At 38.8% G+C, this 14,304-nt stretch overlaps 1 protein-coding gene across 3 annotated transcripts in view; it reads left to right on the plus strand.

Annotated features, from left to right (window-relative positions):
* The window catches only part of CFAP95 (cilia and flagella associated protein 95), a 145,072-nt gene that overhangs the window by 65,554 nt on the left and 65,214 nt on the right, over window positions 1–14,304 (plus strand). Inside the window, exon 7 of one of the 3 annotated variants that reach the window (XR_011967485.1) lies at window positions 5,897–5,966. The exons of 1 other annotated variant lie outside the window; for it this stretch is intronic. Coding sequence is in view for 1 of the 2 variants with exons in the window: in XM_072611304.1 (XP_072467405.1) it covers window positions 5,897–6,082 (186 nt within the window). In the remaining variant the exon portion in view is untranslated. Of the gene's footprint in view, window positions 1–5,896; window positions 6,149–14,304 lie in introns of those variants that run through there. One more of the 3 variants, XM_072611304.1, reaches the window with a different exon arrangement.

A 14,304-nucleotide genomic window follows, 5' to 3' on the forward strand; every position in this document is an offset into this window, starting at 1 on the left:
CTTGATGTCATGGTCCTCTTCAAGAATGAAGGACAAACACAACAACAACCACACCACCTTAGCCTCACAAACATTGTTTTTCTATATAAGCAAGATGTACAAAAGATCATTGTAGATGCTGTACACTTATACAGTGACGTATAGATGTTAAGTGTTCAAAAATCAGAAGAACTACCATCCAGGAAATAAAGGAGAAGATCTGTGTTGTGGAGACCTTGCCACATTCTGGCAAGCATGGGAACTAGTGGTCAGTGCCAGTTTCACTCATCAAGGAGCAAAAAAACCAAACCCCAAAACATTAGCATGTCCAAAGAAAATTGAACATAGTCAATTGAGCAACATCTGATTCTAGCTTATACTTCAGTGGTTTGTCTTGGTATCCAAGACTTTTCATCTCACTCACCTTGGAACATGTCTTTTTGCTCACCTCTTTTTCCATTGCTTTAACTCCCAGCAGCCTGCTCTTCTCCTGGCCTTTTCAGTTCACCATTCTATAGGTTAGTTACCAACTGTGGCTTATAGCACAATGCTTCTGGCCCCAAATTGCATGAGAACTTTACTTCAACATTGTTTCGTGAAATTGATTCAGTCTCAACCTATAATGAGTCCTAGCCCTAGCCCTAGGAAAAAGCATGTTGACAAAATAGGAAAGCTTGACCTTCACTATGCTGGTAGGCAGAGAAAAGTTGACTTGAAGCTTGGATACAAATATCAGTGACCTAGCACTTGATATATATACAAATTGAGGGATATCTTGCAACGCTTCTTTAACTGTAGGTTGTGACCCTATGTGGGGTCCTGAAAAATTTGGCAATAGTAAAAGATTTCTGAACTCACAATGACCAAAAACTAATTAAAAATCAAATACATAATGAATCTGATGTGTTTCTGACAGCGCTTATCTGTGTTGCATCATGCAACTTCACAGCAGCCTTAGTTCTGAACATATATACAGCATTAGCACTTTGCACTGTGCATACCCTCAGGCTACACAACACCAATGAATGCTGCTGAAATGCAAAAATGGGTCTTGAATGGAAAAGTTTAAGAAGTCTAGAATAGAGGATTATGTTGTTATCAATCATACAGTCAACAAGCTTTTGTTAAATACTTACTGTGTGCCAGGTATACAGAGCAAGGAAAAAGCAATCTTTGCTCTTACTGAACCTGAATTCTAACCGGGAAGACAACATGCAAGTACCTATGTGCATACAAGAAACGTATAGTGTAAATGGAAGGTATTCTCTAAAGGGAAACACTAACAAGTAGGGAAAACTGGTAGGAGGTTGGATTTGAGCTCTGTTGACAGAATTCAGGAAAGTCAAGAGGTGGGAATGAGGGACAGCATTCCAAGACTGATAGGACAACTAGTACAAGCCATAGAGTGAAGAGTTGGGAGATGGTATCATGTTCTTGGAATAGCAAGAAGGCTTCAGTTCTCTGTATTGCTGTATATATGTGAAGCAGAGTAAAGGGGAAAGACTGGAAAGGTGGGGACCACGTTGTGAAATGGTTTGCATGCTGGAGGATTTTTATATTTTGGCCTGGAGATGATAAGAAACCCCTGGAGTTTATTGAGTAGGGGCATGACATGGTCAGTCCTACACTTTGGGAAAATCATTTTGGCAGCTGAGTGGAGGATAGTCTAGAGTTGGGAGAGACTTGCGGCAAGGAGGTCAACCAGAAGGCTCTCACATTTACTATCATATTCATTTGTTGGTAACCTTCTTGCTAAGTTCCTAATGTAGCTATCAAATAAACTAGTACCTTAAGGCATTCTAGATATTAGTAGAGTACAGAAAACTGAAAACAGCCCTTTACCACATTCATATGTATTCTATTATTTGTTTCTGCCTTTAGGACTCAGGTTAGCTCTACTGGGATTGAAGTCAGATGTATAACTGACAGAAATCTAGATCTATAGTCCAAGAAAGGAAGCTACCTCAGTTACCACAGTCTGTCTTGTTTGTGCCTTCATATATATGTTGAGATACATACATATATGTCTTCTGTTAACATATATGTTGACTATTGCATTTGAAATTTTAAAATTTACATTTAATTTTTATTTTATTTTTCTCAATTGCATGTAAACAAAAATTATTAACATTCATTTTTGAAAAATTTGAGTTCCAAATTCTCCCTTCTCCTTGAGAAGGAAAGCAATTTGATTTACATTATACATGTGCAATCATGCAAAACATACTTTCATATTAGCCATTGCAAAAAAGAAACAAACAAAATACACTACCCACCAAAAAAGAATAATAAGAATTATTATTCTTATAAGAATAATAAAAAAGAATAATAAAATTATTATTTTATTATAATAATTTATAATTATAATTATAAAGAATAATAAAAATGATAGAAAAGTAGGATTCAATCTACGTTCAGACTCTATCGGTTCTTTTTCAACAGGCAGATAACCTTTTTCATGAGTCCTTCAGAATTTTGACTCTTACTTTAGACTTTGACCACTAGCATTGTTCTGTCCACCGGTGCTCCTACCCTTTAGATTTTTTATTGTAAATTTGGTCTTCTTGCCACTTATCTTATTTTGAAGTCTGCTACTCTGCCCCCCTCACCTTGTTTTTATTCATTAGGTAGTATTTGACCTGCTGCATACCCTTATTCCAGCTTGCCTACCTCTTCCTGACCTTTACTACTTGAATTCTTGTCTACTTACCTGATTACAGAAGTCCAACTTTGCTTTGGCTACTCACTAGATGGTGCAGGGCCTGGAGTCAGGAAGACTGATCCTGAGTTCAAATCTAGCCTCAGATATTTACTAGTTATATGATCTCGATATTTACCCTATATTTACCCTGTTTGCCTCAGTTTCCTCATCTGGAAAATGAGCTGGAGAAGTAAATGGCAAACCATTCTAGTGTCTTTGCTAAGAAATCCCAGATGGGTGACAAAAAGTTAGACACAACTGAAAAGCAACTGATTTTGGGACACAAAGGAAAAGCAAAAACACTCCATGACCTCAAGGAGTTATCGTCGTTATTTTAGTCAACACATATGTTGCTAATAGACCAAAATTTTAACCTGCTGATCAGGCAGGGTTGTGGTATAATTGGCCACTAGGGGGCAGTGGAGAGTCAGGTGTGGTACAAATTATGTGCATCGTACTACAAGTCAGTTATCAGATCTGAGGATACCTGTAACGGAGAGGTTTCAGGTACAGTTATAATTTATTTAATTCATAGGCAGTTAAAGTGACATCCTGGAGGCACAAGGGGTTAGCCTGGTGAACACATTTTGACAGAAATCAAGGAAGGGAGTAAGTAAGTAACTGTAGAATTGCCAAGCTCTCCCTTCTATCTGGATGGAAAACTAGAAGCAAGTGCAGTTAGTAAAATTAAGATGATAATGAAGATGATGAAAATCCAACAATTTACATTTAGATGAGGCTGTGAGGTAGGTGTTGAGATTAGAGCTGACCACAATTCTTCTCGTCACTTGCTTCCACAGCATCTCAGGGCAGGAGGGCAGGAGGCCAGGAGCCCCAGACTTTGTCCTACTCACCCCAATACCACAATGATGTCACAAGGGAATGAGTTTTAGCTGTCATTACTCCTATGCCTCTTAGTTTCTACTGTTCACTCCCTAAATACTTATCTATAGATTTTTTTTCTTATTACATTTGGGCTGGTCTCTGCTTACTACAAAAACTCCCCACATATGAAAGGTTTTCTTACTTTCTAAATCACTATTCTCATGTAAATGCCAGTGCAGTCAACCCCAGAGCAGGGAAAGAGGTACCTTCTCTTCCCTAGCCCCCAGTATATACACATTTTGTACTGCTTTCTCTCTCTCTTTCTCCATCTCTCTGTCTCCCTACTCTCTCCCCCACATAGAACTCTGTACTCTAAGTAATAAGAAAGTAGGCATCCAATTAATCCAGATTCTCTAGACATTTAACTCACTATAAGATCACTGTAGGAAAGGGGTCTAGACTAGATGCTATTTTAAAGACCCTTCTTACACCATCTCTCATGATGCTATAAAAAAGCAGTCAAGTGAGTAGATAAGGTAGTGAACTGAAATTTAAAAATGAGCCTATAATTCAGATTGCTAAACTTCTCAAGAGATTTCTTTTGCCTAAAATGAAGATCTAGTGTTTTTTGGATGACAGATCTCCAACCCAAGGATTATTTATTGTACAAGAAAGAATAAAGCAGGCATGATTGAGCTGGCCTTATGAAGACGGCCAAGGCCAAATGGTCTTTGTAATTTGAAAAAAACACAACTTTTCAATTAATTTATATAGTGCAAGAGAATCCAGGAACTAAATAAAATTTGGAAAGATGTGTGGCTTTTCACTTAGAGAGTGACTTCTCTTTTTCTTGATGCTAGGGGAAAAGCAGCTAGCCAATCCAGTGATTCACTTCATGGAAGAGAAGTCATTTTTTGATGGTCTTTTGCTTTGTTTCACAGGTTGAGATTTAGCTGTTTACTTTTAGGATCCTCTTTTTAGTTTAAAATTAGTTGTAAATGAAACACTCAACAGATCTAGTATAATCCAGGTTGCTGTCAGCAGCAGTGTTATGAGTAACTTCTATACCATTGATGTTTCCTTTGGAATTGGGTCAATCATATGGTGTCTTGACAAATAAAATCTTAGATGTAGTATAGGCTGTGGGGAATTATCCAGACAACAGTCTTTGTTTTGCTAAGACAAATTCCCAGGAGAAATAGCAATGTTGCTTTTTCTCTGGGGCTTGGAATTTATCATTGTCCTGGGAAACATGATTTCATTGCTCCAAGGAATAAAGGTAGACCAGAAATATGGCTCTGGGGAATGTGCACAACGTGTCTGGATAACAATGCTGAGCAGTGGCTAAATAGTAATATATCCTGAGCTGATTTTTAGAGCCATGATTTTTATTTATTCAATTAGTTTTACCCCCAATTACATGTAAAAACCATTTTTAACATGTTTTTTAAAATTCTGAGTTCCAAATTATCTCTTCTCCCCATTCCTTCCCTGCTCTCTGAGAAGGCAGGCAATTTGATATAGACTATACGTGAGCAGCTATGCAAAACATATTTCCATAATAGCCATGTTGTGAAAGAAGACATAGCCCCCAAATCAAGGAAAGTAAAGAAAGCAAAAAAAAAGTATGCTTCCATTTGCATTTAAATGCTTTCGGTTCTTTCTCTGGAGGTGGATAGCATTTTTCATCATGAGTCCTTCAGAATCATCTTGGATCATTTTATTACTGAGAATAGCTAAGTCATGCACAGTTGATCAATGAGCAGTATTGCAGTTACTGTGTATAATGTTCTGTTCTGCTTATTTTACTTTGCATCAATTCAGGTATGTCTTTCCAAGTTTTTCCAGAAAACTTGCTTGTCATTTCTTATAGCACAAAAATATTCCATCATAATCATATATCACACCTTGTTCAGCCATTCCCCAACTGATGGACATCTCCTCAATTTCCAATTCTTTGCCACCACAAAAAGAGGTACTAGAAATATTTTTATATACGTGGGTTCTTTTCCTTTTTCTTTGATCTCTTTGGGATACAAACCTAGTAGTAGTATTGCTACGTCAGTTTTATAGCCCTATAGGCATAGTTCTAAATTGCTCGACAGAATGGTTGAATCAACATACAACTTCCCCAGTAGGTTTAGCCATAAATTTTAAATAAAGTTATTCTTTACTCTAAAATTGTTTAAGAAGATTCTACATGAAAAAAACACTTTATCTTTGCATAATATCCCTAACTGTGAACAAAGTGTTAGTGAATGTGCTGGCTAGATTGATTTGGAGCATTAATTATTTGGAAATAAACTTTTGTCTATAACACCAATATGTTGAATCGTATTAATGTGTCAAATGACCTATGTTCACTTCAAAATGTTTCTCTTATTCCCATAGATTCAACCCCTCCAGGATTTTTACTCGATAGTTCACAGAAAATGCTGCTCTCAGTTCACTGATGTTGAAGGTTCTAAAAGAATAGGTATCAATTCATGGCAAGATGAGAGTGGGATTTATTCCAATGCACATATAAGACAAATGGTCTTCCCATCAGTTAATCCTATCTTCCCTATTCTGAAATAATGCACTGTACAAAAGGTACTTGTTTAGTTCCCTTTCTGATGAAAGAGCAATAAACAGTTAATGGTTTATTATGTGTTCTAATAAATATAACTGAAATGCTTACTTACATAGTAGGGTTTTTCTTCTAGCATGCAACCTTTTTTTTAAAGATAGATGAGAATACCATCATCGTCATTACTAATTTGTACATAGGAATTTAAAATGCCAACTCATTTGAAGAAATCATTGTAGAAATTATAGAAATCACCAAATGTTGAAGATGTTAGGAACCTTGGAGACTTTTCTAGTGTGAGGTTTCTGGTGTGCATGAATGTGTTTTTTAAATATTGTGATGGCTATATTTCAACAGAATTGGTTTCCTTTGCAATCATGCATATTTTATTTTATACATTGAAAAACTTTATTTTTAGAAACCATTAGGTTTCAGTAGATTGCTAAGAGGAGTATAGGTCACAAAAAGTATTTAGAAGCCCTGATTTGGTCCAGTTTTGTCAGTATATATAAGGATACTGAATCATATCCTAATCTACCCTAATCTACTTGCCTGGAAGCACTTAGGCAGTACAGAGCTGAGCTAGATCTCGAATCCAAGCTTGATTATGTGATATTCTATCTTTCTGGCATCCAGGGAAGCTCCTCCTGCCTGTTTGAGTGAGCTTCTCCTCCTTGTTTGGGTAAGCCCAAGAAAGAATCTGCTTCTGTGTTTAGAGGGAACACTTATTGGACAAGGAGTAAAAACATATACTGAGCTACACATGGGACCTAGAAAGAGACCTAAAAATTCACAGAGGCCTATGGAGAAGAATCTGCTCTAAAAAACTGATAAAGTGGAGATGCTGAAATCATACCATAGAAGAGAGATCAACACGTCAAGGAACTACATACACTGGGGGGCAACCCAAACCTAGCACTGTAATGCCAATTTAAATAGGAAGATCTTTCCCATTCATTAATAGGCCTGTGTGACCTGCTTAAATCACCTGGAAGTCTAAGTCATGTGGTGAGAAGAGCTTGCTGAACGTGTGGAAAAGAAAGGGTAGAGGAGAACTGAGAGGAAGTTAGTGAGAGTGGTTGGGGCAGAGGAGAGAGGATGCAGGTTGTCAGGCACAGCAAGGTTCATGAGTGTTTGCTTGTGAGAAGGCCCCAGCAGGGTGGAGAAAGGCTTGGGTATGCCTTTGTCCCTAGCAGTGCTAATGTGTATTGACTTGTTGGCTACTATGATGGATCTGACTTTCTGGTGTCTGAATTAATGTTTTTCTTCTGCCTTTTATGTAGAGAGTGTTTTATACTTTACGATTCAGAACTTCACCAGTATATTCATAGCCATCCTCAGTGCTGTGAATATTGCCTGAGTGATACAAGCACTTCCCTGATATTGCAAATAATGTGGATTATAGAGCACCCAAGAGCAGCTAGGTGACATAGTATACATAGTGCAAAATAAGTAAAGTAAATCAGCATATTGATTATCTCTAAAAGCATTTGTTTCATTTTACACCCCAAGTGTATCATCACCTCTGCCAAAAGGCAGGTAACATGCTTCATTTAGCACTCTGGACACCAAATTACACTGTGTATTTCATGATTCAGAATTGTGTCAGCATATTCATGGCTACTATAGGCACTGTGGATATTTCATTGGCACTACAAATGGTGATGAGGATGGGATTGTGAAATATCAGACCTCTATTTGGAGGCAGAAAGGTTTTAGAGGAAGAAATGAATATCCCAGGATGGGAGGATTTACATTATTCCTCCCTGGGGGAAGAAAACTGGGAACTGAGGCTACAGAAAGGAAGACCCAGAGATTTAGAAAGATATTTGCAAGAATACCAATAGAACCATGGAAAGAACTGGCAGGGGTATGTAGGAGAGGCTGGGCCTTGCTAACAAGCTATCACCTTATCTGCAAAAGCAGAGGCAAGCTGCTGGAAGAGAAAGGTCAGATGTAAAGGGAATTGTCTGGTTTGCATGAAAAGCTTTTTATGCTGCAACATTCATCTTCTCCTTTAGAAGAGCAAGCTAGAAAGTCTCAGGTGGTAGAAGAAAAAGCTGTTGTTAGTTTAGTTAGTTTAGCTCACAAAAAGAAGCAAAAGGTGAATGCAGCCCTTGCACAGGCTGGGTTTGATTGGGGTCCAAACACCTGTCAGCAGGATGCATGGGAGGAGAATGAAACAAAGCTAAATGAGGCTAAAGTTTACCCAATATAGCAGGAGATTTGGGGGGGAGCACACAGTGTTTGAGGAGGTAATTGAGGATTTTACTCAGCAGAAGGTCACAGATATTTTGAGTTGATTCATGCAAAGAATGGCAGAATTGTTGGTACCTTGGATGGTGAGAATCAGTGAAAAAGATAAATTTCCTTGAGAGAGAAGAGTAAATAGCCAGTGCATTCAAAGTCAGAATAGATTGACAAGAAAAGAATGGTTCATTGCTGTGCAGGGGTAGGTTTTGGAAGAATAGAATGCATTCCAACTAATGAACTATACAAAATGTATCAAGAAAAGGGGCTTGATATTACATTGAGCAGAGAAATAAGAACTGTCCCTAAACATCCTCCTGAAACATTGTATCCAAGTTCATCACACCTGCAGGGAGAATAGGAAATTGGCCAGGCCCCAGCTCAGATTACAGAAAGTATGCCTCTAACAAGAATGATGACCCCAAAACTGCAAATTAGAAAACAGTAAACAGCGTGAATGAGGCCATGATAATGGGTACATGGACTCCACAAGCGGGGCTGACCCTATATCAACCCTGCTTCTGGGTATTGTCTCTTTGTTTCTTTTTAGCTTTTTGTCTGTTCACCTTGTTTGTCAGATTTATTTTCTGCAGACTTAGTATCATCCATCTGCAGATACCTGATCACTTAAGCCAGATGTCACCCCCACAATTGTGGTGTGTAACCCCTGACCCTGGCGTTGACCAAGCTCTGGATGCCAGCTAAAGAACTGACCTCTCCAATGGGACCTCTTGGGGCAGGGTCTACTCTACATCCAATCTCAGCAGGAAGTAACTGGAAGAAGAGACCTTTGCCCCTTACTCCAAGATTTTGGGCCCCATTCATTTGAGGGGGCATAATGGGGGGGGCTTGTGCTTAAGCCCCACCCTAAGATATTGTTTTATGCGCTTATTTTGTGTAACCTCTGTTATATTTGGAAAGTTCTATTGATACTAGTTCCCTAATATATTGTTTTATATACTTATTTCTGTTACCCCTGTTAAAGTTCTGTTGATACCAATTGCCCCATTGACCTATGTAATGGAAAGGAAAGATCTTGGGGCTGAGAGTATTGATAATACATTTTTGCTTATTGTTAATGTAATTTTTCTTCTTACTGGGAATATCTTTCCCATACATTAATAGGCCCATGTGATTTACTTAAGTCACATGGAAGCCTGAGTCACATGAGTCAAGTCAAATAGAACAGGAAGGGGTGGATTAGGAAGGGTGGAACAGGAAGAGGCAGAACTAGAACAGAGCTGAGAGGAAATTTGATCAGAGCAGTCAGAACTGAGGGAAAGAGAGAAAAGCAGGCAGCTGGCTAGCATGTGAAAGAGCTTGTTAGTGATTTTGATTAAGAGAGCTGGTTTGTGGGATGCCTAAAAGAGGGAAGGCTTGGGGGTGATGTTGCCCTCTGTGTTGTTATTATGTATAGATTTCTTTGTTATTATGATGGATGTGGCTTTCTGGTATCTGAATAAATGTTTTGGTTCTGTCTTCTATGTGGTGAATGTCTTGCATTTTGCAATTCAGAATTATGCCAGCATATCTATGACCACCATAGACACTGTGAATATTACATTGGTGCTACAGACAGGCAACTCAATATGAGCAAACAGTATTATATGGCATCCAGAAAAAAATCCCAATAACAATGCAACTATACACACACAAAAAAATAAAACAAAAAAACCCTAATGTAATGTTAGACTAACTAGAAGAACTGCATTGTGCCTAGGACTAGGAAGTAATAGCAACACTGTACTCTGCTTTATTCAGACCACATCTGGAGTTCTGCACTCAGATCCTTATACCGCATTTTAAGAAGAGTGGTGATGAGCTGGACAGTGTCCATAAGCGGGAGACCAAGGTATTGAAGGGTTTTGAGGTCAAAATGTATGAGAATCAGATGAAAATGCTGAAGGTTTTTAGCCTAGAGAAAAGATTTAGGTGGAGATGGTGACAACTATCTTTAAGAATTTGAAGGGGCATCGTATGGAAGAGGGAAAAGATTTGTTCAGTTTAAACTCAGAAGGCAAAACTAAAGATTCAGAGAGGTATATTATCATTATATTGAGGGGAAAGCTTCATAACAATAATAGGCATCCAATAGTGTTATAGGCTGAGTTGAACGTAGTGGATTTCCTCTTTTGCCTCGCTAGAAGTCTTCAAGTAGAGGTCTGATGACCCCATTGAGTTTTGTAGAAGGAATTTTTCTTCAGGTATCAGTTAGACTAGGTGACTTCTGAAATCTCATGAAACACTGAGATTCTCTGATTATCTGGGACATACTAGAAGAGAGGTTTCTTTGACACACTCTGGTAAATGGAAGATAGTTTTCCTGATGGTCAAAGGATTTGTGCATTAGCCCATTTTTTTGAGGTTAAATAAAATCTTTCCTATAGTTTACCCTTAGTACTTTCAGGGGAGCAGAAGACCCTTTCTGGGAGAATAAACCTAACCAGCAGCAATCATTGCCCAATCTATTTGGGTGGGACTTCAATCCAGAGAGACCTCCACAAAAACATACCTGCATCTGTTGTGTTTGGAGCTAGGAGCCTCTCATATTTACAAGTATATGTATATCTGTGTACATATGACATATATGCAGGTAGCTGGGATCAGAATTGAATAGGATTTAGAAGGAAGAAACTGCAAAGTGTTTTATTGGTCCAAAGCTACTTGTTGCAATGAAAACCTCCCTTTTCCCCCTAGTGATGCTATTTGACTATGAATTATGAGTTCACATGCATTTTTTCATTCAGTCCTTAGACCACCTTGAGAGGTTGGTGCTATTTTCTTTATCTTGCAGATGAGGAAACTGAGGCAGAAGGAGGTTACGTGGCTTGTCCAGGGTCATTTGGTCTATGCCCAATGGTAATAGGTTGTGGTTGTACTTCTTCTCCTTTGTTCTTGAAGAGGACCATGGTATCAGGGAGATAATGACATGACTTGCAATTCAATTGGATTTAAATGAGGGATGGCTTTGCAAAATCACCAGCCTCACTTTCTGCTCCAGAGTCATCTGCGTACAGTGGCCAGATATAGATCAGGATGACTGAAGATGCCCAGGATGCAATGGGAGACCTTGGCCTTTTTTTTTTTTTGTCAGTCCTCCTACTACAAAATATTGTGTTTGGTTCAGGCACTTAGTTCATTAAAAGATCTCATTACAAATGATTAGAATTTTGAAATAAATATAATTATAGAGACTCTTTATTAAGTATAGTATAACAAGAAAGTACTTCTGTAGAAAAAAATATCAATCCTCTGTATTGTTTTTGCAAGGTATGTGATCATCTAATTTTAAAATCTGAGATGAAACTTTATTCTTCTAGTTAAGGAAGCACATATATTCTATTCTGGTTCTAAAATATGTGATCAGGGTAAGGCTTACACCCCACTCTTGTGTTGTTTCACTTATGTTAAACTCAGTTGAGTTCAATTGTTCTTCAGTTGTGTATGACTCTTTGTGATCAAATTTGTGGGGTTTTTTGGCAGAGATACTGGAGTGGTTTCCTTCTCCAGCTCATTTTATAGATGAGGAAACTGAGGCAAAAAGGGTGAAGTGACTTTCCCAGGGTCACACAGCTAGTAAGTGTCTAAGACTCAGGAAGAGGAATCCTCCTGACTCTAGACCCGGCACTCTATTTTCCGTGTCATCTATGTGTTAGGATACTAACTGACTAGTGAGATGTCTAGATCTTATAATGTGCTACTTTCAGTAAACAGGGATTTGGAAAGAGCAAAATGACCACTCTATTTTATTTGTTATATTTGCTTAATTTATGTATATACTTGTCTCTTCCATTAGAATATAATCTTTTTGAGGACAGAGCTTGTTTCATTCTTTGTATTTATATCCTTGTAGCACATAGGAGATGCTTACTGATTGGTTAACAAATGTATTAGGGATTACCTCTAAGTTTAAAATACCACCAAATCTAACATCAGCTACAAGACTGAAATACCTGCATCCAAACAACCAGAAATTTGGATGAAGAAGATGAAGCAGATGATTCAGATTATAATGATGAAGCCCAGTAGGGCAAAGTAGGAGATTGAAATTTCAGTGAATATGGAAGATTTGGAGTATTAAATCTTTCATATATTTGGGGTATGCTTTAGAAGAAATGCTCAAGGGCAGAGCCAAGATGGCGGACTAGAAAGACACACTTAGGCAGGGTCCTCCCCACAGCTCATAAAATACCTGTAGAGAGGGACTCTTAACAAATTTTGGAGCAAGAGAAATGGAGAACAACAGAGTGGAGGAGATTTCCAGCCCATAGTGACCTGAAAGGCCCACGGAAACATTGGTTGTGCTGGACGCAGAGACGAATGCGGAGCCCAGCCCAGCCTTGGCTGAGCTGCAGCGCCATGCAACTAGACTACGAGACTCTGGGAGGAGGACACTTCAGGGGCAGAATCTCCAGTAGCAGTAGTGGGTCCTCAGATCCCTTGGCCCACACACGCCAAAGGTCAGTGACGAGGTTTTATCAGCAGACCAGGAAGGGAGAAGGGCCTTCCCATAGCTCCAGCAGCAGGCAGCAGCCACAGAGCCTGCACGGCAGCCCATATGGAAGCTCCCTTGTTGGAGCGTAAAAACCCCTGGGGGCATTGAAAAGCTGAATCTTACCTCAGCCCTGGGTGGAAGCCCTGGGAGAACTGGTCTTTGTCTCACACTGAATGGTGGCCCTGCCCATCCAGCTTATCTGAAAATCAGCCCCCAGTGCTGACTTGGAAACTGGAGGCCAAGTGACTGTGGAGAGGTATCTGCTAAGATTCTGGGCACAAAAATCCGTCTTTGCATCCAGACCAGTACACACTTGATTGTGCCACCTTGGAGGAACTGAGATCTCAGATTCTCAGAGTAGACCTTACTCTTGACAAAGGACCCAAAAGTCAAGTAACTGGTTGGGAAAATGCCCAAAAAAGGGAAAAAAAGTAAGACCACAGAAAGTTACTTTCTTGGTGAACAGATATATCCTCCCATCCTTTCAGATGAGGAAGAACAATGCTTATCATCAGGGAAAGGCATAAAAGTCCAGGCTTCTGTATCCCAAATACCCAAAATAAATATTCAGTGGGCTCAGGCCATGGAAGAGCTCAAAAAGGATTTTGAAAATCAAGTTAGAGAGGTAGAGGAAAAACTGGAAAGAGAAATGAGAGAGATGCAAGAAAATCATGAAAAGCAGGTCAACACCTTGCTAAAGGAGACCCAAAAAAATGCTGAAGAAAATAACACCTTGAAAAATAGACTAACTCAATTGGCAAAAGAGGTTCAAAAAGCCACTGAGGAGAAGAATGCTTTCAAAAGCAGAATTAGCCAAATGGAAAAGGAGGTCCAAAAGCTCACTGAAGAAAATAGTTCTTTCCAAATTAGAATGGAACAGATGGAGGCTAATAACTTTATGAGAAACCAAGAAATCACAAAACAAAACCAAAAGAATGAAAAGATGGAAGATAATGTGAAATATCTCATTGGAAAAACAACTGACCTGGATAATAGATCCAGGAGAGACAATTTAAAAATTATGGGACTACCTGAAAGCCATGATCAAAGAACGAGCCTAGACATCATCTTTCATGAAATTATCAAGGAAAACTGCCCTGATATTCTAGAACCAGAGGGCAAAATAAATATTGAAAGAATCCACTGATCATCTCCTGAAAGCGATCCAAAAAGAGAAACTCCTAGGAACATTGTGGCCAAATTCCAGAGTTCCCTGGTCAAGGAGAAAATATTGCAAGCAGCTAGAAAGAAACAATTCCAGTATTGTGGAAATACAATCAGGATAAGACAAGATCTAGCAGCTTCTACATTAAGGGATCGAAGGGCATGGAATAGGATATTCCAGAAGTCAAAGGAACTAGGACTAAAACCAAGAATTACCTACCCAGCAAAACTGAGTATACTACTTCAGGGGAAAAATTGGTCTTTCAATGAAATCGAGGACTTTCAAGCATTCTTGATGAAAAGACCAGAGCTGAAAAGAAA

This window comes from Notamacropus eugenii, chromosome 1 (assembly GCF_028372415.1).
Source record: "Notamacropus eugenii isolate mMacEug1 chromosome 1, mMacEug1.pri_v2, whole genome shotgun sequence".
Taxonomy (NCBI): domain Eukaryota; kingdom Metazoa; phylum Chordata; class Mammalia; order Diprotodontia; family Macropodidae; genus Notamacropus; species Notamacropus eugenii.